General features: G+C 37.4%; 1 protein-coding gene across 2 annotated transcripts in view; it reads left to right on the forward strand.

The window, feature by feature from the left end:
* Nucleotides 1-21,704, forward strand: part of ITGA1 (integrin subunit alpha 1) — a 174,225-nt gene extending 152,521 nt beyond the window's left edge. For both annotated transcript variants that reach the window (XR_014831285.1, XM_021076769.2), the window contains exons 21-29: nt 1,244-1,320; nt 2,604-2,693; nt 4,186-4,288; nt 8,351-8,464; nt 9,813-9,911; nt 10,058-10,162; nt 11,110-11,202; nt 13,326-13,442; nt 21,093-21,704. Coding sequence is in view for 1 of the 2 variants with exons in the window: in XM_021076769.2 (XP_020932428.2) it covers nt 1,244-1,320; nt 2,604-2,693; nt 4,186-4,288; nt 8,351-8,464; nt 9,813-9,911; nt 10,058-10,162; nt 11,110-11,202; nt 13,326-13,442; nt 21,093-21,137 (843 nt within the window). In the remaining variant the exon portion in view is untranslated. The remainder of the gene's footprint in view (nt 1-1,243; nt 1,321-2,603; nt 2,694-4,185; nt 4,289-8,350; nt 8,465-9,812; nt 9,912-10,057; nt 10,163-11,109; nt 11,203-13,325; nt 13,443-21,092) is intronic.
* Nucleotides 21,705-24,886: the final 3,182 nt, after the last annotated feature.

A 24,886-nucleotide genomic window follows, 5' to 3' on the forward strand; every position in this document is an offset into this window, starting at 1 on the left:
TTATCATCAATAGAGAGATGGAAAGATAATGTGCAAGTAGATTTTACCTGGGCTTTATACTTAGAATATATTTCTAATGTGCAGTGTAAGCATTTCAGGATCCAATGAATATGCATAGACAGCTTCTTCAGCCCCACTTCTCTACTAGTCTCTCCCCTCCTCTGAAGACTCAGCAGGAATGCCAAGGCAAATGTCCAGGCCAGTCAGAGGGCCAAGGACAGTCGGGGAAAGAGTGCACGGAGAGACTTGGGTGACTTGACCACCCAATAAAGCTTCTACTGGAATTGTTGTTACAATTTCAAAGCAAGAAGAAAACTGCAGCATTGCAGATTCTTAGAAGAACTACTTCTCATTTTAATGTAACTCAAAAAACATGTGGGAGAAGAAAATACAAAAGAAAATTCTACACATAATAGGGTCCAACCATGCAAATCTCAAGACTCATGAATTCTAGTCATCTCTTCTATAAATGGTGCCTAAACGGATTAAAAGAGCTTTAAGTATCATACCTTGTCCTGTCTAGCACTTAATCACAAAGATAGAATTTTAGGTGGTATTTATCAGTTGTACATCTTGTACTATCAATTTTGCTGGACCAAATTCCAAAACACCTCAGCACAAACTAAGATTAGCTTAAAATCAGCAATTGGGCTGGTTAAGTATTGTTATGAGGCCTCTTGGACTAAAATTATGCTGATGACATATTTCTTCAAATGAGTGATCTAGGTTTTGGTTTCCCTGTGGCGTTTATGAAGAGCCATGAATTATATGATTCATGTGCTCAGGCAGAGTTTCTGGAAAGTGAGTTACCTGTATCAGAGTGTCAGTAAAACAAACACTCTCCCATTTTTTAGTTATTGTTTTAACTATGGAATTTGTAAGCAAAACTCACGGCTTTTTAAAATTATGATTATTATAGTTTATTCTAAATACCAAGACTTTTGTTTTGTTTTACAGTGTTTTTGTTATTCCTTGACGATCTACAACATTTTTGCACTATCATATCACAGGAACCAAGAATGTTTTCCCCTGTTTCATAAAGAATATACATAGTTGGTTACTGGTACTTGAAGTTTCTGTTTTAAAGAGGCTTTGATTATGACCATTTCATAATTACATTATTTATGATTGTGACCTGGAAACCTATGTTAATATAATCAAATGTCATTTATATAATTAATATTTTAATCAAAGCAAACATTCTACTTCTTTATCTGTTACTAAAGGCATTTTTATTTTATAGGTAACATTCAAAATATTATTTCAGTTTAACACATCTTATCTCATGGAAAATGTGGTCATTCATTTAAGTGCAACAAGGTTGGTTTATATGTGTGCATGAGTGTCTGTGTATGCATGTATATGATTTCTTTCTTGTATTTATAATATTTTGTTTTGTAGACTCACTGGAACTTCTTACAGCTTTTATGGGATCAGTAGATGTAGAAGACAGTAAACCCCTTTGTTTCACAAAAACATTGTTGTTAATAATTAGCAAAATAAAAAAATTTTCATTTAATAGAAATAGATTAAACCATTGGTTCTATGAACTATAAAAGATGTTGTAACACATCACTTATATCTGCTATATTGCATTTAAATTCATTAAAAATTGTATAGACTCTGCTAATTTAAAAACTTTTCCTGGTTACCCGTCAAGTTTCAATGGAATTATTAGAGGGACTTAGTTTTAATGATACATTTTTATTAATAAATTTTATTCAAAGCAGTCAAAGCTTCTGAAAGATGTTGTGGAATATACAAACTAAAAATAGCAAAGTCTAGTAAAGAAATTGATAATAATAATGAAAGTTAATACTTTTTGAGTCTTGCCTATATCCTAGGCACAATGTTAAGCATTTTATACTTATTGCTCATTTATCATCATTTATTAATAATTTAATGATAAAATCCCCATTTCATAGCTGAAGAAACTAAAGCACAAAGAAATGAAATAACTTTTCCCAAACTGAGTCAAAGTACATGAACAATCCCATGATCTCTGGCCCCAGAGCCAGTGTTGGTAACTACTATATCACTTGTACATGATTTTTATTTAATACAGGAGAGAATGAGGTATGTGTATGCATTTACTGAAATGATAACTCAGATCAGTGGGCGGGGGAGTCAATGATCAACAGATAATATAGGCATCAAGTCTAAAGCAAGTCGAAAAGAGAAAGATTTTAGATTCACTCTGCTGTGTGATCCTAAGTCATGTCTCTTTACAAAGACCGTGTCCGTGATAAATAAGGATCACCTGTGTGATCTGTATTAAAAACCACGAATTCATGAATCCTAACTTGGACCTTCTAAATCCATATTTTTCTAGGAGAGAAGCCTAAAGATCTGTGTATTTAACTATCGGCCCAAGGATACTTATCATTATTGAGAAAACTTATACTAGTTCAGTGTGGTTTTCAACCCCTGCTGCACTTCACAATCCCCTGTGGATCTCTGATCTCCCACTCCACACAGAACTTTTTTTAAAAAATCAAGAATTCCATTCTTTTGGTGCTTTGATTTAGTCACCAAATGCTTAGAAACATCTCTAAAGAGTCCATGGGTTAATGATTTCTCCGACTGTGCTCTATGTTTTCTAGTGACAGTGAAGAGCCTCCTGAAGCCCTTTTTGATAATGAAGTAAACATTTCTGTTCCTGTGAAATATGAAGCTGGGCTACAGTTTTACAGGTAGGCGCACCCCACAATCTTATGTTGATGCCTTTCTATTGACCCAGTGGTTCTCAGGTTGTGGTCTCAGGCCAAGGGCGTCAGAATCACCTGGGAGCAGATTAGAGCCACCGATTCTCTGTCCCTACCCCCCAGACCTACTGAATCAGTAATTCTGGGGCTGAGGCCTAGAAAACTATACTAACCCTTTCAGGTGATTCTCATGTGCTCTAAAGTTTGAGAACAAGCATCCTCAGTAATCTAAAAGGTGAGTACCAGTGAGTGATTACCAGATTGCATTAGCAGTCCAGTCTTCACTCCTAAACGCAAGCTGTGGACCCAGAGATCCTTCACAAGAGGCAATGCTCTTAGAGGTCCCTAGTGAACTTCTTGGCTATCATTCTTATTGTGTTGGATCTAATCTGGACATGCAAGATTAAATCAATGTTCCTTGACAAGAACTATTTATTTCCTCCATTATTCATAAACTGTCCTTTTTCCTAAGAACCTCTGATCTATCCAAATACCAATTATGGTGGCAAACTTGCATAAGGAGGAATCCAAGCTTTTGCTAAATAAATACATGACATGTACAAAAAAGTACAAGAATCTGTGGCAAGTTTAGTCTAAGAGTCTTATCACTTTTTTAATTTATTGTCTTTTACTGGTGATAGACCATAAAAATGAGAGGATTATAAGATAAACAAGTAGACTTTGCTTACATTTCTTAGCCTTTAAATTCTATTGGCTACTTTCTACCTTGCTGCTTCCACTTCTGTTGAAGTACACTGACTTTTCCTAAGAATTTTTCATTTATTTAAAATCAGATTAAGGGGAGTTCCCTAGTAGCCTAGGTTAAGGATTTGGCCTTGTCACTGCTGTGGCTCGGGGTCGGTCCCTGGCCCGGGAAATTCTGCATGCTGCAAGTGCAGCCCAAAAAAGTCAAATTTTGGAAAGCATATAAATATGTTTTGTCTTCTCTTAACTAAAGTGCTGCTTTTCAATATGTTTATATTATATTTCATTCTACCAACTTCATCCAAAGAACATGAGAATTTTTATGGAAAAGATTGAATTTTTAAGTTTAGCCATAAATGTAGGACTTTAAATTGTGAAAAAGTAACACATTTTTAAATCTATTTAAATTCAGCACTATTAAAAAATCCAAGTTTTAACCTGACTATTCACTAAGTGTAAATGATATTAGTGAATTCATAGAAACTTTTCATTTGGTAACAATGAAACTTTTACTTTAAAAACTATACATATTTTAGTATTTTAAGGTGAAATAAGCATCAGTGACTATTGAATTAAATTGTAATCTTTGTGACCTTCCTCAAAGATTTAACTTTAGGTTTCAGGGTAAAAGAATTTGCCTTTGCTTTGAAATCTCTATAAGTATTTTTTGTAGAATTACCTGACATGAAGGAAAAAAAAAAAAAAAAGAATGAGGTCAAGTAAAAATTAAACTTAGTTGTGTTTTACTTTTCTTTTTCTAATTAATTCTTTTAAGCTCTGCAAGTGAATACCATATTTCAATTGCGGCAAATGAAACAGTTCCTGAAGTTATTAGTTCTACCGAGGACATTGGAAATGAAATTAATATCTTCTACTTGGTAAGAAAATATCTCTATATTAGTGTTTTAAAAGAGTTATTTATGAGTTTCTAAGTTAAATAAAAGTATTAACAGACACAAAGAAACATGTTGGTTCAACAGTTAATCTTGGAATTCCCATTGTAACTGAGCAGGTTAAGAACCCAGCTAGTATCCACGAGGATACAGGTCCATCCATCCCTGGCCTCACTAAGTGTGTTAAGGATCTGGCATTGCTGCAAGTGTAGTGTAGGTCAAAAATGTGGCTGGGATCCAGCGTTGCTGTGGCGTTGGCCAGGCACTGCAGCTCTGATTCGACCCCGAGCCTGGGAATTTCCATATGCTGCAAGTGTGACCTTAAAAAGGAAAAAAAAACAAAACAAAAATGAAAAACAGTTAATTTTTACATTCCAACATATTTTTCTTTATAATTTCCCTAATTTAAAGTAATTTTATTTAATTATGCTTCAAAGCAACTTTAGAGACCTAAGTCTCTAATTTTCTGATAAGACACAATTAATTAGAAGGACTTCCTAGAAAAAATAAACTAGTGAACCAGGTAGACACTACCTATCAACCCGTAGACTTTATTTGCATTTATTTTTTGTAGTATGGCTGAGAAAAAGCACTTTTTTAAAATAACATGACTGTTTAATTTCTTTTTTTTTTTTTTTTTTTTTTGTCTTTTCTAGGGCCACACCTGCAGCATACGGAGGTTCCCAGGCTAGGGGAACTGTAGCCGCCAGCCTATGCCACCTCCACAGCAACAAGGGATCCAGGCTGCATCTGCAACCTACACCACAGCTCACGGCAACACCAGATCCTTAATGTACTGAGTGAGGCCAGGGATCGAACCTTCAACCTCAAGGTTTCTAGTCGGATTCGTTAACCACTGAGCCACAACGGGAACTCTGCATGACTGTTTCAGAAATTGATTATTTCAGATTGTCTTGGTAATAATTTTTTTACTCAACAAATAAATTTGTGTCTTATTCTGCTCCTTGCTACCTGTCATGTGTATTATGTCATAACTTACTGATGTTCCTACTATTTCCTCCTTAAATGATGTTTTCTACTATAACCTTTATTTTGCCTTTTAAACCATTCATAACAAACTTTTCCTGACCACTATAGTAAACAGTTATGGAGTTGAGCCAGATTGTCATTTTAGGTAATGCCTATTTACAGACACAGACCCGAATTAATGTTATTCAAGTAAAATAGCATCTAATTCAAATGATTTAGATCTATATTCAAAATTATGGAATAATATAAATTAGAGTAGGTGAAGATGCTCTCAATCTCTTTGGGAATTGCCATCGAGGGAAGAGGAAATTCTCTAGCAACGTGGAAATAAATGAATACTCTCAAGGACATTTCATTGTTTTTATTTGTGCCCTTTGCTGAAATGCCTACAACAATTTAGACCTAGGAAGTTAGTATGGATGTCAGTCACTCTGCAACTGGGATAAATTGTTGCGATTTAGGCTACCAGATTTTTCTAGTCCCATTAGCTTTTCCTGGACTAGAGAATTCAGCAAACAACAAGGAAAAAAAGGAAAGAAAGAAAAAAAAGGGGAAGGAAGAAAGAAAGAAAGGAAGGAAGGAAAGAGGAGAGGGAGGGAATCTGAATGTTATAGAACTTCATGAATTGTCACTTCTTCTAAGGGTCTAGACTCAAAACAGGTACTCTCAAACTATTCGAAGTTATGTTGATATAAATAACATCGTTAAGAATATCTCTAAGGAGTTGCCCTGGTGGCACAGCAGGTTAAGAATCCAGCGTTGTCACTGCAGTGCCTCAGCCCACTGCTGTGGTGAGGGTTCAGTTCCTGGCCCAGGAACTTCTGCATGCTGTGGGTGACCCAGTAACTTTACTGCTAGAAATTTACCTTAGGAAATTACTGATGGCACAAACAGATTTATGCCCAAAGCTACTCTTAGCAATGCTATTTATAGTAGCTTAAAAATTAAAACCTGGGCATAACCTAAAAGCTTAACAACATGAATTTGCTTAATTTATTATATAGTTATTACATGGGGAGACAGCTGTTATAATAGTTTAGAGAACACTTTCTGAAGTTAAATTTCTGCTATCTACCAGCTCTTTGACCTAGGAAGTTCTTTATTCTCATTTAAACCATATTTCCTCATAGATAGAACAGGAATAATAAGAGAATCTACCTCATAGGACTGTTAACTGGGTCAAAGCAATAATGCAAGTAAGAAAATTAGCACAGTGCCTAGAAAAATCAGCAATAAATACTGGTGTTGTGATTGTCATTAGTGGCTAATAAAAATCATATTCTAAAAGAATCTCTTAGGTTTATGAGAAGATGCCATGACATATTAAATTTGACAAATAGAACACCAAATTTCGTATTTTACAAGATACAGATTTTATGAAATGTGCATATACGCTAGTATAAAAGGTAATTTGTACAGTAAGATGTTACCAATGTAGTAGAATTATAGGAAACTTTCTGACTTTCAGTATTTTCCAATATTTCTATAAGGAACTTATAGAAACTTTTTTCCTTTTTCTTTTAAGGGCGGCACTGTGGCATATGGAAGTTCCCAGGATGGTCAAATCACCGTTGCAGCTACCAGCCTGCACCACAGCCACAGCAATGCCAGATCCAAGCCACATCTGTGACCTACACCACAGCAACGCTGGATCCTTAATGCACTGATTGAGGCCAGGGATTAAACCCGCATCCTCATGGATACTGCGTTGAGTTCTTAACCCTCTGAGCCACAATGGGGACTGCAGGAATGTTCGGTTTTTTTAATCAGAAAGAATAAATGTGCATTACAGAATATATAATTTATGACTGAATATCAAGATACAGATGGAATTAGATGGGGAAGCCATGCCAGGCAAGCCCAGGGCATGTTCCAAAAGGAAGGTAAGCATCAGGGAGCATGGTTAAGACACCAAGCATGGCTGATCAGGAATCTCTAGAATTTCAAGATTAAAGGATGCATTTAATCTTCAACCACAAAAAAACAGCTCCAGATCTGAGTAGCTCTCAGTGTACAAGGCTCAGGTAGGTCAGCTCAATTTCCTGGGATCTGTCTCTATAGATTAAGAAGCACCCTGCTTGCCTAAGGATTCAGCTCAGGGAAGCCAAGAAAAAGGCTGAGGGCCTGGAGAAGGGGGCCCCACAGCTCCTGGTTGCCCCAAGTCAGTTGTACCTCTTCTGAGCAGGGGAGGACTTCTGAGCAGAGAATCCAGCTTCCTGCTGAACTTCATCCTGCCCCACCTTCCTCCCCTGTGAGCTACACTCACCGTTTGTGGCATGATGTGATGTTATGTGATGATTTTAAATTAGTGGGTAAAAGAGATGGGGATTGAGAGAAGAGTCAGTCTCCCTCTCAAGGGACTGAATTATCAACAGCCAGTGACACAAAAACCCTAGCTGTGAAGGGAGAGGATTTTGAAGGGAAGCAGACGGGGACCTGTTTTGCCTGTACTGGGGCACCAGATCCCATCTAGCTGGGGTGAGAAATGATTTTGTAGACTTGGGGAATTCCAGCAAGCTGGGTTGAGACAAACAAAAATACGCTCACCTGTTCTGAGTGAATCATGTCCATATTCTCCTTCCTTACTACCTCTAAAGACTGGTATGTTGGGAAGAACGATAAGCACAGCAAACTAACAAAAAAACTAGCTCTAATTCTGGGAAGATGAAGGCACAATATTGCAGCTGATGCATATGGCCACTGATCATTAAACAGCTTTATTTTTTGCTTGTTTAATCATGCCAATTCTATGGACAGTGCCATAACCTTTTGCATTCGTTTTGGGATTCAAAATATTAACCCAACTTAATTCATCAATTAAGAACTAGAATCCTTGAGTTCCCTTGTGGTGCAGTGGGTTGGAAGTCCAGTGTTTTCACTGGAGCAGCTCAGGTTGCTGCTGGGGCATGAGTTTGATCCCTGGCCTGAGAACATAAACATGCTGCGGGTCTAGCCAAAACAATAACAACAACAAACCTACCAAAATGCTATATAATACAGAAAGAATGCTGTTTTAAAAGGAAGAAAGGATTATATTTCTTTTTTTTTCCCCTGTAGATTAGAAAAAGTGGGCAGTTTCCAATGCCCAAACTTAAGCTGTCCATTTCATTCCCCAACATGACATCAGATGGTTTTCCTGTATTGTACCTAAGTGGATGGTCATCTTCTGATGTAAGTCAGTGCCTCGGAGTTATGTCTTTATGTTATCTTCTTCAATTTGTGTCTAAAGTGTTTTGTTTTGCGTGCCACTTGCAATAAAGAGCTTTTACCCAAGTAATATGGAGAGGCATTTAGAAAATTATACTAGTAGTAGTAGTATAGTAGTGACTTCCACTGGTTATTTAGTAGATATACTGGTTCCTTACTGCTGCTGTGTAGCAAAGTACCCAATACCAATAAGCTAAAAACAACAGAAGTTTATTCTCTGGCAGCTGAGAAGGCAAGAAGTCTTAAAGTCAAGACTTCTTCATTGCTCCTAAACACACACAGCTTTACCCAAGACAGTACAATACTACCTGCTCATCCTAAATAATAGCAATATCACACCCCCTTTGTACCTATAGCACTGAATGAGTCTATATGGTAGTTTATTGTTATGGGTTAGCCTCTAAAACATAGAAAATCACAGTAAGTATTGACTTCATGCATGATTTCAGCATTTGACAATCTCTTCTCTGCAGAGATTTTAAGTTATTTTCAGAAATCAAGAATAGCAACAGTGGTAGTTGGCTTGTAATGTTTAAATGTTTTCCTAAAGGCAAGGAAAACCTAAACCTATAGCATTTACTTTTAATCCAAAAAAGCAGGTTTGTGGGAATCTAGAAAACAATAAAATTAGACTTATCCTACTATTTATGAACATTCATCCATATTACCTTTTATCAGTAGAGAGTTCTAGAGAAGCAAAAGGTTTATTAGATTAAGTCTAGAAAAACAATTCAAGAACCAGCTCTCGTAAAAACAGGGTGTTTTAACATCTATAGGGCTGCTTTCTTACATCTTCCTCCCACACAGACTAAGTGTCTTACCCTGGTGTATAGAGACTCCAAAAATATTATTGGATGAATACAGGCAAAAGTCCCTCCCTGGATGTTTTGGTTTGTTTATTATATAAACCATGATGTGAGCCAACATATTACCTAACAAATGCTAATCCTTTTTTTCCCCTCCATGGAGTTTAATTTTTTTTCAATTTTGTGGGCCTCTACGAACTAATTTTTGATGAAAACAAATTGAGTGTATTATTTATGTAATAGTTCTACCAGCATTCTTCCTTTTCTGTAACAACCTCACTGTTATCTACTGCAATTCAAAATGGCATGGTCACAGTAATTATTATCTGGGGTAAGGGCATATGGCTGGTGCAGAATAGTTACTTCCATGTTGCACACTTGTGAAGATGGATCTTTCATGTGTGGCAGTTGACTGTCATTCACATAAGCTTCCTATTCTTGCCGCAAGCCATTTTTCCCTCTGACATTTGTCATTGTCTGATAAAAGAAATATTTTTATTTCTTAGAATGCACACTGCAGACCCAGTAGCCTTCAGGATCCCTTCGGTATCAACTCTGGGAATAAGATGACTATATCCAAAGATCTTAAACGAGGCACCATGCAGGTAAATTAAAATTCCCGAGACAAGTGCTCATTTTACTTCGTGCTTTCCAAGTGAATAAACTCAACATCAACCTAAAAATAACTATCTTATCGACTATCTTAAGATATGGCAAGAATACTAATTTGTACCTCTGGGCATTTAAATAGGACTGCAGAACATGTAAATTTGCTACCATCACGTGTAATCTGATTCCTTCTGACATGAACCAAGTGAATGTTTCGCTTATCTTATGGAAACCAACTTTTATAAAAGTAAGTGATTATGCTGTTCTCTGCGATAATTGAACACTGTAAATAAATATTTGTTCATCACTTAGTAAAAGCAAAGCAGAGTGCTTTGGTAGAAAGAACCCAAGACTAGAAGCCTGAAGAAATGCGTCCCAAGCCCCAGCTCTACTAAACCAGCTATTTGGGTGTCGTTTTTCCTCGTCTGTTAGTAACTAAGTTATCTCCAAGGTCCTCTTTCATGTGTATGCTTTCCTTTAAGTCTCTCTTGTTCTTTTCCTTTGCATTTCAACAGGTAAACACCAAAGTTTGTATAATACCAAAGTTGCACTTACCTTAAAACTTTAGAACTCGGTTAAAGGACAGAGTTATAGACAATCCTTGACACCATTAACAAAAAGTAGAGCTAACGTGTATGGTAGACTCATTGTATTAGATCAGACTACCTGTCTGTTTTGGAGGATATTTTTAATTCCTAATAAAATCAAATCCATATGACAATCAGCTACTTTAAAATTTAATCTCTATATTATATTACTCTCTTAGAAGTATTTTTTAATTATATGAAATTTCCATTTTGGGGTTTGCTTGTATTAAGTTGCTGTTTTCCTAAGTCACAGATTATTGAATATTGGCAATTTCATGTTTAATCCTAAACAAGCTCCTATGTAAATCTCATTATTTGTTTCATATTCAGCGACATGAAAGGAGGGTAGGATTTAAGACTAAATCTGCATAGAAAGTGCTTTATTCAGAAAAATTCCCCATTCTAGGATCTAAGTGAGAATTTGAGTTAAGAGTCGGAAGGTGGACACACAGTCATCCTTTCATCCCATCAGTTCCATTTGGATGTTAAACCAGTGTTTCAATCTCTTAGAAATATTTCAGTTTGAAAAATTGCACTGCTCAGACATGACTAGCTCTCACTGTGATTAGCTCAATATATTGAAAATAAACCCTTCTTTGCTTTTCAGGTACATTTTTCCACCTTAAATCTTACTATAAGGGCAGAACTTGAAAGTGAAAATACATCATTAGTTTTAAGTGCTGGTAATCAAAAAAGAGAGGTAAGTGCCATTCCAAGTTTTGAAAACATTTTACATTTCACTCTGTTTTGTAACATAATGTTTTATATGTGCTTATAGTCCCTAAAACAGTGACTAGCACTGCTCTCAATAAGTGACAGACACTTTCTACTTCAAATTACACTTGATTAGCTTCAAGTGTGCTTTCAGTCTCGTTCTCCTTTGAAAGAAATGAGGCGGGGGGGAACATGATATTTACAATTAACATGCCATACTTGACTTTATTGCTTAAAACTATCACAGCAAATTGATGTTTTTACTTTCACCTTGATAACAAGTGATGCAATGGTAATTTTCCTCCTTAAAAACTGACATTGTAAAATGCAGTTGACATCTGAAGAACAGACTTGGAAAAAAATTTCTTTACAGAAAATATCTTTATACTGCATAGGAATACAGGTAAATTTTTTAAAGTGTTCTTTATTTAATCTTTGGGAAATTTGAAACAAAAATGAAGTATTCTTCCCCAATACAAATTTATGGTGGAGTAACAATAAAATGGTTTGAGTTTTTTCCTCCTGTCCTGTTATAAAATGAGGCCAAAGTACTTGTTACAGATACGGGCACTTCAACATAACTTCCCCTTTTATCATCCAGCATTTAAATATTTCATGTAGCTATCATGAGTCATAAAATAACACTGAGACATTTTAATTTTCTATTTCAAATTAGTACTTCTTTCAAGTACTTCCACAGTCTATGACTTCTAATATTCACCTTTTAAAAATATCTGCATATAATCTTAATGCATATAAGAGCACTTAGCTCAATAAATGGAAAGTTATTCCACACATAGGGAAGCTAAACTGTCACCAGTAAGTACCAAAAAATATGAGTATATATTATATTGGAAAAGAATACATTTTATTCCTAAATATATTTTGTTAAAATTTTACAATTTATTTCTTCTAAACATTGGTTCAAAATTCCCCATGGAACTGTTTATTCTACATTTTATCCTAAAAATCATAACTATTTAAGTCGTTAAAATGACTAAAAATGATCATTTTGTAGTTGTGTAATCTTAGAGAAGTCACCAATCCCATCCAGACTTCTGTTTCTGCACCTCTAAGTTCAGGGAATCATGTTAGATGTGTTTAAAGTCTGTTTTCAAAGGTCTGATTCTGTGTACATCTCAACTCCTGCCAGCTCTGTGTTCCCCATGCATCAGCAGTGACCTACCCGGAGCTGTTTGGATCAGTACCTACTCTATGCAAATATGTCCCCTGTTTCCTTTTTTACCTCTAACCTTCCCATCTAGGTTAAAGAATTGAGATGGCCCCCATTAAAGGCAAATATAAAACTTTGAGCTATTATTGGTCATTGACAGCTGCCTTGAATTACATTTTTTGTTTGTTCATTTGTTTGTTTCCTCAGAAACCTAAGGGATGGGACATAGGGCAGACAAATTTCATTGATTTGAGTGCCACATTGAGAGAGCTTGAGTAACTGGAATACCAAAAGCTGTCTCCTGCAAAGATTTACTTCCATTAAGACCTGATTTATAGATGCTAAGAGTATGTCAACTGGAATAGACAATGTGGCAGAGTAAAAAATACGCTGGAACAATGTATGCACAAATTCATTTATCTGTACACTTGTCATTGTGAAATTTACTGTATGAAAATTACACCTCAGTTTGTAAACAAAAAATAAAGCACATTAGAATGGAACTAAAAATTAAAATTAGAATTAGAAGATCTACTCAGGTTTATGTGTCAACAACCCATGATGACATTCCAGCCCAAACTTATGCTATTATGATAATGCACTGGAGTCTATTAATAAATTTTAAAACACACAATCCTTTCTCCCCAAGGTAAATTCACTTCTACCCTTGAGCATTCTGATTCATAGACAGTTTCCTCTTTAGGTATGAATTTCTGAAGGGTAAGATTACACAATTGTTTTGGTAATAATACATTTGACATGGTTAGAGGTTTAGAATAGATGAAGACCACTTTAAAATGTAAATATTTTCTCTGTATGTAATAATGAGATCAAGTATTCTGTTTGGTAGAAAATTATAGCCTGTAAAAAGTCAGTGTAGTGGGAGTTCTAATAGGTGTTTATTAATGTTAACGATCTTGTTTCAAATGTTTCAGCTTGCTATTCAAGTATCCAAAGATGGGCTGCCTGGCAGAGTACCATTATGGGTTATCCTGTTGAGTGCTTTTGCTGGATTGTTGCTATTAATGCTGCTCATATTAGTACTGTGGAAGGTAAGAACCAAAGTTCCTTTAACTTTTCTATCTCAATTATCAACAGCATTTTGGTGAAACAACTTGTGACTTATCCATGCTGTGGAATACAGTATCACAGAGCAATGAAAAACATTGCAATGATGATTAAGACAAAATCAAAAAGAAAAGTGTATATCCCAAACATTGTGCTCAATTTGATCTCATTTTTATTCAAGAAAAAAACAGACAAGTTCAAAAATCGTGGAATATTTCTCTAAAGGTTGGGATTATAGGGAACTTTCATTTGTCTATTACATTGGAAATTTTAATCAAAGTAGCCTTACTTTTATAAGCAGAGATGAGTGAAAATTTTCTTTTATAGAAAAAAGAATTAATTACTGTATCAATTTAAGAATACCTAAGCAATAAAATGATAAGCCTTACCCAAATCACATATCTCCATGTATCTTAAAAATTAAATGCTTTTTTAATAAATAAAAATACCACATTTTATGCAATAGTTGGGAGCCTGAGTGAGAAATGAGAGATTTATTAATTAGTTGATGAAACAGAAATCTTAGAGTTCCTTAGACTCCTGTTTCAAATTCTTCTATAAAACTGAGTAGCTATCGATTTTCTGTCAGATAAATCTATATATTTATGTAGATGTTTTGCTTAAACTGAACTATGAAAATTTTTTCAAAGACTTTGCTGTGTCTTTTTCAAATTATGAAGAATTGAAATTATAGCTTTTAGGATAAATTTAATAGAGAATAATAATTCATAGAAAAGTTGAATTTAATGTTTTTCCAATTAAACATCGGGGAGTTGGCATTTATTCTAGCATACTATCACCCTATATTTTACCCATTGCTTTGCTAAATAGCTAAACCATGTTACAAATACAGATTGTGGCTACATACTTATTTTGCTAATATGTAAGCAACAGAATTATCTTTGTGTGTGTGTGTCTTTTTAGGGCCACACCTGTGGCATACAGAAGTTCCACCCAGCCTAGGGGTCGAATGGGAGCTGTAGCCACCGCCTACACACCACACCCATAGCAACCCGTAACATACACCAGAGCCGGAGGCAATGCCGGATGCTGTAAGGCACTGAGGGAGGCCAGGAATCGAACCCTCGAACTCGAATCTTCATGGATACTAATAGGATTCATTACTGCTAAGCTCCAAAAGGAACTCCCAGAGTTATCTTTTAATCAAATAGATTTTCTCTCACACCAAATTACCAACTGTTCCTATCCTTTCTGACTCTTATAATGACTAACTTCCTCTTTGGGGGGAGTTACTTTCAGGGACGATAAACAAAGCCATGTTAAAGACATAGATCATGGAGGAGTTCCTGTCGTGGCTCAGTGGTTAACGAATCCGACTAGGATCCATGAGGATGCAGATTCGATCCCTGGCCTCGCTCAGTGGGTTAAGGATCCAGCGTTACTGTGAGCCGTAATGCGGCTCAGATCCCGCGTTGCTGTGACTCTGGCGTAGGCCGGCGGCAACATATCCGATTAGACCTCTAGCCTGGGAACCTCCATATGCCGCGGGAGCAGCCCTAGAAAAGACAAAAAGAAAAAAAAGAAAAAAGGAAAAAAAAAGTGCGTAGGTCAGGGGTATTTAGTTCAGTAAGTAGAATTCATAGTTTTTCTCAGCAAAGCCTCCAAGACAGAAGTCTCCACCATCTCAAACCTCTAGCTCTTCCTCCTGCTTTACAGGGTACCCATACTCTGCAATACCTGACTTTGCCACACTGTGGAACCCAAGGCCCAGCTTAGTGGAGTCAAGGTTGTGCTTTAAATATAGAATATGGGTTTTTTGTTCATATGCACCTCTCATGGAACATTTTTCTGTTGATTTCTTTCATTCTATTCTTCTATTCTATACACTTGCTTGTATAATTTTAGGACATCACTTCCAAGAGAAGAGGAAAGCCAGGGCTGATATTCGAATAGTCTCTCTAGCTGCATACCTCTGTTTAAAACTAAGAAATAAGTTTCAGCCACTTGTTTTTTGGTCATTAGTCTGAAAAAGCATAAGTGTGAAAACATATTCTTCCATTCAGGAAATGTTTCGATGATACTTTTTTTTTTTTTTTTTGCCTTTTCTAGGGCCACTCTCGCGGCATATGAGGGTTCCCAGGCTAGGGGTTCAATCGGAGCTGCAGCCGCCGGCCTATGCCAGACCCACAGCAACACGGGATCCGAGCTGCGTCTGTGACCTACACCACAGCTCAGGGCAACATCAGATCCTTAACCCACTGAGTGAGGCCAGGAATCGAACCCTCAACCTCATGGTTCCTAGTCGGATTCGTTAACCACTGAGCCACAATGGGAACTGCTCGATGATACATTTTAATGGCTTCTTAGATCTTCATAAGCCCAAAGAAAGGTCATTTAGCAGCCTTTGGACTGTCCTGACCAGTAGGTGTAGTTAGTGCAGCACATCAGTGGGAACTCAGCAGTCAGTGCAATTCCACAGTAGGAGGGAAGGGAACCAGCACTTACTGAGTGTTTCCTATGTTCCAGAAACTGTTTTGAGCATTTCCATTTTGTTGTTAACATCAGCCCTGTGAGGAGGATATGCTTATGAACCTCATTTTGTAAGTGGCAAAGCTGAGGCATGAAAAAAGTTAAATGTATTTCCCAAGACCACATGGTTTATGAGGTTCATTCAGAGTAAAGATCTGATTCTTGTCCATTGCACTTCTGTGCCAACTCTATTCGCCCACTTACTCAACATTCTCACTTGCTTTTATTCTCTCTGTTGTCACCATGACCTTTTCACCTAAGTGCTTTAACTGCATTTTACCCTTGCGGACACTGAAGCAAACAGAAGGTAACTCTCCCAAGAGTAACCAGCTAGTGAGGGACTGGGTTCAATCGATGCTGTATCTGCAAAGCCCACACTTTGTCCAGTGAATTCCACCACCACAGGCTCCTGGGGTGGGCCTCTTTAATCTGGAGCTCCAGGATGTAGGTGTTGTTCAAGAGGGTCATAAACTCTGAAACATATAAAAAATATTTGGTGTTGGAGTGAGAGTCCCTGGTAGGATTCAGACTTTCAGCAGCTGCACTATACTGAAAAGATTAATTGACCCTCCTGCTTGTAGCATTTGGTCTGCAGTAGGCTCCGCAGAGCTACGTTCATCCCCATGGCATCTTTTTAGGCTGACTAGATTGGGAGCAGAAACCTCAGGACGGTCCTTTCCTCTTCCTCCTCCTGAATCCCACCACCCTGGAATTTCAATGAAAACTCTCAGTCTGAGACTTAGGTTCCTCCTGGAGCTGGGATTTCATTTCAAAAGACACAGCCTTTGTATCTTTATCTTCGTAGCACACATAGCAGAGATTAAAGTTTTAATAGGTGATTCATATACTTAATGTTGAGGGGAGAAGTCTTGCAGGGGACATAGGTTAAACAGATTGGTAAACGTGCTCTGAAATATGGTACCACACACAAGGGGAAAAGCCCAGTCAGGCCAATATTGCCAATAGGATAGAATGAGACTCGGCCAACAGAGGAACCCTGAGAGCGCAGACTCTTCCTCTCTCGACTTGATCTCGTGCTGATGTCTGAATGTCCACACTTGATTTATTTACCAATCCTAAAGCTTAGTTCCTCACCCAATATGCATATCCCTGCGAGAGTATGAATAGAGAATAGCACCACCACCTTTTAGTCTTTTATGTGTTAATAGAAATGTATTCATTCGACATTTATTCTATGTAATAGTCATTGAGCCTGTATTTCTGCCAGGGCCTGTTTAATCAGACCTTTGCCATTGAGTTGAAAGAGGGGAACACAAATAAGATATGTAAATACAAAAAGAGAAAGAAGGAAAGCAAAAGCTGCAAAGAAAGTCTGGGTCACTGAAAACAAACTTAACTTGTTGCAAGTGCTGGCGAGTATTGGCTCCATTTAATTTGAAGCTCGACACTATCTTTTCCTAATCCCCCAAATTCTACTACAAACCCAGTGTTAAAAGAATATGTTAGGTGGAAAAGTGTAGATGACATGTTAAATTTTAAAATAAAACATTTAGCTGTGATAGCAAAGGACAGCTGAAAAGAAGCAAAAAGACTTGAGAGGGAAGGATAGACCATTGAGAGCCGGGTGGGGCAGGAAAGAAAAATGCCATGATTCACCACCCGCTTTTGTGAAAACTATGTCTGATTTATTTTTCCACTTAAGACCTGCAGGTACAAGTTAAGGAACCTAATGATTTGTGAAGCCAGGACTTTCATAGTTGGCGCAAAGTAAAGGCCTGATACATGTAGGAGAACTGGCATTCCACGGAAGACAGATTTCTTGTTTTGTCATGTCCATTTGTTCTGTTGTCACCTGTTCTGTGACATCTCCCACCAACTAGATTCTGGCATGGAGGAAAACATAAAGCCCCTGGAAAGCTGAGATGCAGGGTGGGACTGGTGGTCCAGATGCCACCCACTGCCTCCTGCGTCTGATAGACCCACCCAGGCACTGAGGAAGGGCAGGGGGCGGGGCGTCAGGCTGCTCTGGAGCTGAGCAGAAGAGAACAGCAGACCTCAGAGTGACAGAGCTTAGGCGTGCAGGCTCCCAGAAAGGGCAGAGATACCTCTGTCCTGGAAGCTGCCGTGACCAGGCTGGGAGATGTGATGGGGAGGGGGGTCGCACAGCCAAGCATCTACAGGCCTGTGTCCTTTATTCTGTGTGGCATGTGATTTGGTTAGATCTTTAGTCCCCTTAATTACCACTCAGTGCCTGTTTCTTCCGTTTTCTTTTCTTTTCTTTCTTTTCTTTTTTTTTTTTTTTTTTTTTTTTTTTTTTTTTTTTTTTTTTGGTCTTTTTTTGCTATTTCTTGGGCCGCTCCCGCGGCATATGGAAGTTCCCAGGCTAGGGGTCCAATCGGAGCTGTAGCCACCAGCCTACGCCAGAGCCACAGCAACTCGGGATCCGAGCTGCGTCTGCAACCTACACCACAGCTCACGGCAACTCCGGATCGTCAACCCACTGAGCAAGGGCAGGGACCGAACCCGCAACCTCATGGTTCCTAGTCGGATTCGTTAACCACTGTGCCACGACGGGAACTCCTTTTTTCATTTTTTAAAGTTGTATTGAAGTATAGTTGATTTACAAGGTTGTGATCATTTCTGCTGTACAGCAAAGTGAATCACTTATACACACACCCATTCTCTTTCATATTCTTTTCCCACATAGATTATCACAGAATACTGGGTAGAGTTCTCTGTGCTATACAGCAGGTTCCCCTTGGCCAATCATTCCATATACCCTAGTGTTCATATGCCTCTCCCAACACCCCAGTCCATTCCTCCCCAACCCCCACCTGTCCACTTTGGTGACCATAAGTTTTTCAAAGTCTGTGAGCCTGTTTCTGCTTCTCCCTGTTTCTAGCAAGGACTAGTCTGCACTTCCCTGGTTGTCACTGGCCCCCAGAAAGGCTCCAGATGATAGGAGTGAATGTCAGCTCTGGGTCCTTATTTTCCCTACTCCAGACATATAGGGAGTTGGGGTGCATCCCACACAACAGGCAAAAGGGCTCAGGGGCCAGAGCAGCCGGCAAGTGGGAGGAAGGAATTCGTCTTCCTCAGGGAACAGAGACCTGGACTCCATAAGCCTGGGCCTGATCTCATCTCTTCTCAGCTGAGTGGCTTGGATAAATCTATTCACTTCTCTAGGAACTGGTTTTCTCTTTCTATAAAATGAAGGAGTTGGACAAGAAATAGAACCTCAGCCCCTTCAAACACCTAACATTCTGTAAAACAGCTGAAGTTGTCTCCAGGACGTGCTTGCTCATCTTTTCTGAGGCTCCTGACTCCACCCCCCTCACCTCCATGCTGCAGCTCACTTAGGTGTTGTTTTTTTTAATTTAATTTTTATTTTATATTGGAGTATACTTGATTTACAAGGTTGTTTTAGTTTCAGGTGTATAGCAAAGTGATTCACTTATGCATATACATATATCCATTCTTTTTTCAGATAGGTTATTACGGAATATTGAGTAGAGTTCCCTTTGCTATACAGCAGGTCATTGTTGAATTTCTAGTTATACATAGTAGTGCGTATATGTTAATCCCAGACTCCTAGTTTATCCCCCTCCCTCCCGCTTTGCCCTTTGGTAGCCATAAGTTTGTTTTCTATGTCTGTAAGTCTGTCTCTGTTCACAAAAAAGTTCATTTGTATCATGTTTTTTAGATTCCACATATAAGTGTTACCATATGATATTTGAATTTATCTGACTTACTTTACTTAGGATGATAACCTCTAGGTCCATCAATGTTGCTTCAAATGGCATTATTTCATTCTTTTAATGTCTGAGTAGTATTCCAGCTGAATAATATTCCATTATATGTATGGGTTGTATCTTCTTTGTCCATATTTTTGACCATTTATGGCCTCAAAGCCCTCAATTGTTCAATAGTTTTTTTGGGGTGTTGGGGAGGTTTTTGTCTTGTTTTTTTTTTTTTAGAGCCGCTCCCATAGCATATGGAAGTTCCCACGCTAGGGGTTGAACTGGAGCCATAGCTTCTGGCCTACAACACAACCTCAGAAATACCAGATCCAAGCCACATCCAGGACCTATGCCGCAGCTTGTGGCAACACTGTATCCTTAACCCACTGAGCAAGGCCAAGGATCAGACCCACGTCCTCATGGGTACCAGTTGGGTTCCTAACCTGTTGAGCCACAACGGGAACTCCAATAGTTACTTTTTAAAATATAAAATTGCCTTGTATAATTTACCATACTTCATGATTAAAATGACATGCAGCTACTATACTTTCAAAGAATTAAAATCACTTTTTTGCTTGAATTAAATCCTCTCTCGAATTAAAAAAAAAAATACCCAGATTAAAATGTCACCTCTCTAGGATTCTTTTGAAAATTTCTTTTTAAAAAAATGTCCATTTTAGATTAAAACATTGCAATGGTCCCTTCCTGTTCCTATACTTAGTTTCATTATTCTGTATAATTGAAAGTAAATAAAGCACGTGGAATTTTTATGATGCCTCACATCACAAAGCATAATGAAAAGTGACCCATATTCACCACTACGTGAAATATCTTCTATGTTCATTGACTTCATTTGCATATCCAAATGATACAGGGTGTTTTCAAGAGCCTCTTTATGGCAAGCCTATATAGACAGATGTTCTAACACATTTCAAGTTAATCCAGACAAGAGACATGATATATTTAATTAACAAAAATGTTAAAAATGAAATAGCAGTTTGATAAATACAATTTCTTAACATTCAATATTACCAAATAGGTCAATGAAAAAAAACTTCTCAGAGTTCTCATCGTGGCTCAGTGGTTAACAAATCCAACTAGGAACCATGAGGTTGTGGGTTTGATCCCTGGCCTCCCTCAGTGGGTTAAAGATCTGGCATTGCCATGAGCTGTGGTGTAGGTCGCAGATGTGGCTCGGACCTTGCTGTGGTTCTGGCGTAGGCCAGCAGCTACAGCTCCGATTAGACCCCTAGCCTGGAAACCTCCATATGTTGCTGGTGCAGCCCTAGAAAAAGACCAAAAAACCCCAACAAACTTCTCAATTATATTCTTTGTATGCCCACAATTGCTAACGTTTTACTAAACTAAATTTTCCAAGGAGATTAGTATTTATTATGTAAATTCAAATAACTAATATTATTATGTTTGGTCTTTTCTCAACAGATTGGATTCTTCAAAAGACCACTAAAGAAGAAAATGGAGAAGTGAAATATTTTAGAAGAGAAAAAATAACAATTATTCAATGATCCTTCCTCAGGTTTGCCTCAAATATGTGACAAGAAATTTATAATAACAGTTAAAGACATAGTCACATAACTTTATGTAATCCATCAGGGATTAATACCTTAGAAAGTGACAGATCAAGCAAGATCCAAAACAATACCTTTAAGATATATTTTATAAAATGTTGAAAAGTATTTTTAAATAATTACTCATTTTTGTTGAGTATTTAAGCAAAATTACAAAGTGTTTTGAAGATGAAAAGTAACCTGTACAAATATGTTTATATATTAAATCATCATTCAAAATATTTAAGGAATACATAAAATATTTTATAATCATTGAAGTATTTACTTTGAAAAACAATATAAATTAAGGTTTTTTTCATTGATTCCTGATGGATATCCACATTCAGCATGATAGTCAACATTTGTAAATGCCAAGAAAGGAATTACCTGAAAAAGATCACTTCCCCCTATTTAAATGACAAAAAGTTCCCTGGTGGAGTCTGTCTACAATATGGACTGAAAATAGAATTAAATCACTGCGAATACATTCAGCATCTTTGTGTTGGGTTCTGTGCTTGGAAAGTTTTCTTTCCAAAGTACTTGGAAAACAGTGTAATTGAGCTGAAATTCTATCTAGGATAGAAATTCAAGATAGACGTGTTTAAAAGCAAGTGCACTGTATGGATTAATTTAAGCTTTTACAGAACATGCTTAATTTTGATATTGAACTCTAAAACTCAAAAACTCTTTTATACTGAAAAAGCACAACAATTTTTTATGGTGTAGCAGTGATTGTCACAAAAAATTGCTTTGTCTGTGGACTGTGTTAAAATGGTTTCTTAATGGAGTATAGCAATGTAGATGTGTGCCATCGAAATGCTGGTCATCTTTGCTGGGCAGCTTTTAACATGAGGGGTCCCAGGATGTAACCAAAAGTAGGAGTTGGCTCAATTCCTTGGTACATGGTTCATTCAAACCCTCAAGCTGTGAGAGTATGTTTTATTTTTAATATTTTTACAGGTATTTAATTTTCCAAACATAGTTCTTCTTTTTATAAAAAGGCAGAATTCCATTTTAGTATTGCATTTTACCAATAAGCCACTAATTTTTGAGTGTGGCATATCAGTATTTAAATAGATCTCCAGAAATGTATTTTAAAGAATTTCGGGTTTGAAAACCTGGCCCCAACAGAAAGACATCACACCTTTTTATAAGCATCTTTGTTCTTGAAGTAATCATTATGGTGCCTTGGGCTCTACTGTAGCTTAAGCTCCTTGGTTTCTCAATTTCCTGGGGTTGGGGGGGCGGTGGATAATGAATGAATGTATATGTGAACTACTGCTGTAAAATTTGCTGATCCTTCTGCAACAACTCCATGTCTCCACCTGATTGACCGTCACAAGATCAGAGCCTGTAATTATCCACAAAGTCCTACTCTTCTCAAAAAGCAACAAATGAGTGGAGAAGTTAAATGCCATGAATTTAATTTTTAAAAACTAATTCCGTGGAGTTCCTTGATGGCTCAGAAGGTTAAGGATCTGGCATTGTCCCTGCTGTGGCTCTGGTTGCCCCAGGAACTTCCCTATGCCGCGGGCACAGCCAAAAAAAAAAAAAAAAAAAAAAAAAAAATTCCAGGGAATTGTCTATGGACTCAAAGGCAGCCTACCTCATGGCTCTCTACATCTACATCTAAGATCCTGGTGGTCAAAAGCATGCACCTGGGGAGAGCTGAAGTCATCAGTAGCTAGAAGAAAGGCTAAATCTTTCCAGAGAGTCAGTATCCTCTTGCTGGCCTGTCATTGCTCAGAAATGTCCAATTTTAGAATTTTCTTCATTCCTGCTATCTGCCTTCAGGTTTAGAAATCATTCTTTCCACCTGTTCTTTTTCTGCTCAACCAAACTCAGGTCTCTCTGATTCAGAGTCACCATGTTGCACAACCCCAGCGCACATGCTCACAGCTCTGCTCCAAGCTCGGCGCATTCTTAGAAATAAGTCTAACAGATAAAAATTTTAAAAATTCATGCTTGTACTCTGTGACTGCTGGGCAAAGCATGCATTGAACCAGGAGTGTTGCACATTTCAACTAATATGTTGTTAACCCAAAGGGGAAAAATAGAAAAGATGGCATTTGAAACTTTTTAGAAAAGAGAGGAAGTGCTATTTGAGCTGATCCTGATGAAATTGCTGCTTATAATAAGCCTGGCAAAATTTTTAACATAAATAATTCCTGGGTTTTAAGTAGACTATTTAATGAGCCAGATATCCCATTTCCCTAACATTGTAATTTGTTGAGGTTTATGTGCATATGTGTGTATCTGTGCACATGTATGTATATCAACACACATACACACACATACACATGCACACATGCATGGACACAAATTGAAGGAAAAAAATAACTCAACGCCAAGTGGCAGAGTTTATATAAAATAAACACACAAAAACTACACCACAAAAAAATTCAATTTGTTCACTCTGTATATAGTTTTCACTTTCATTAATATTTAACTGTAGCATTCAGTTATGCAACTATCTAAAAGTCATAAATGTAGAGGCTTTGACCAAGATACTAAGTCAACAGATGCCCCAAATTAGCTTTGTACAAATATTCTAAAACACCATCAATGATTAAGAAATATACTAAACTCTATCATTTGATTTTAAACCACTTAATCAGAAAAATGATATGTAAGACATTTATGAGCTTACTGGTTAAATCAAATTGCAAAACACTTTCTTTTTGAAACTTTGATGTCTTTTAAATTAATCATTGCTTCCACTGTGAACTGAACTATGTATGCATCTCCTTCTCAGACCAAACCTACAATGGTATATTATTGGTAAATTATTTAACAACTGGCTCTCCAGGAGGAAATAAATCCCTGAGTTGTGTCATTTGCCAGTTTCCATGATCTGAATAGTTTGCCATGGCCATTTTCAAGCTACCAACAATAGCCCTAACCTATTGCAAAATTCCTGAAAATGTATTTGTTAGCTCTCATGAACCAGTATGAGCTGGCTTCAGTGCACTATTGAGACAGATTAGATGTCAATGATAAGAGAAAGAGAAGGAAGGGAGGGAGGGAGGGAGGGAGGAAGGAAGGAAAAGAGAAAGGGTGGAAGTGGGGGAGAAAAAGGAGAGAAAGGAAAGAAGAAAGAAAGGAAAGAAGACAAAAATATTCTTAAAATGCTAATCTCAAGCCCAGAAGACATAATTCTACATAGTTCCCAATTCTTCAATTTCAATTTCTAAAAGTATAGCCTTCCTTTAATATTAATAAAATGATATAAATCTGCAGGAAAAGGAAGGAGTTGAAAGCAAAACAATGTCAAGGGTGACACACTAAAAATCAGACCTCTGCAGCCACAGAGAAGCTGTTTCACTTTCTCTGGGAATCCAGAGCCCTGGAGCCAGACTGTGAAAGGTCATCCTTGGTAAAAAAAAATTTGTAATTTGTGGGATCCAGTTTGAACTTGAGTGATCCAATTTGTCCAATTATTTTTCTCCAAGCACTCGATTCATGGGTGATGTAATCTCTGAATATTTTCTGTGTCACATGCGTCCTTGAAACAACTCGTGGGAGGACATATTTTTACAAAATTTGGTGCTTACTCAACCATAATCATTTATCATTTTACCTTCTATAAAAGCAGTATCTAGGCTCAATTGGAAAACAAGTGTTCGCTCCAGAGCGAAAGGTGGTTGCACAGTGCTTGCGGAAAGCCGA

The sequence above is a fragment of the Sus scrofa genome, chromosome 16 (assembly GCF_054392235.1).
Source record: "Sus scrofa isolate SSC_HxYL_T2T_F1_AM1 chromosome 16, Sscrofa_HxYL_maternal_Yorkshire_Landrace_v2.0, whole genome shotgun sequence".
In the NCBI taxonomy this organism is placed as follows: Eukaryota; Metazoa; Chordata; class Mammalia; order Artiodactyla; family Suidae; genus Sus; species Sus scrofa.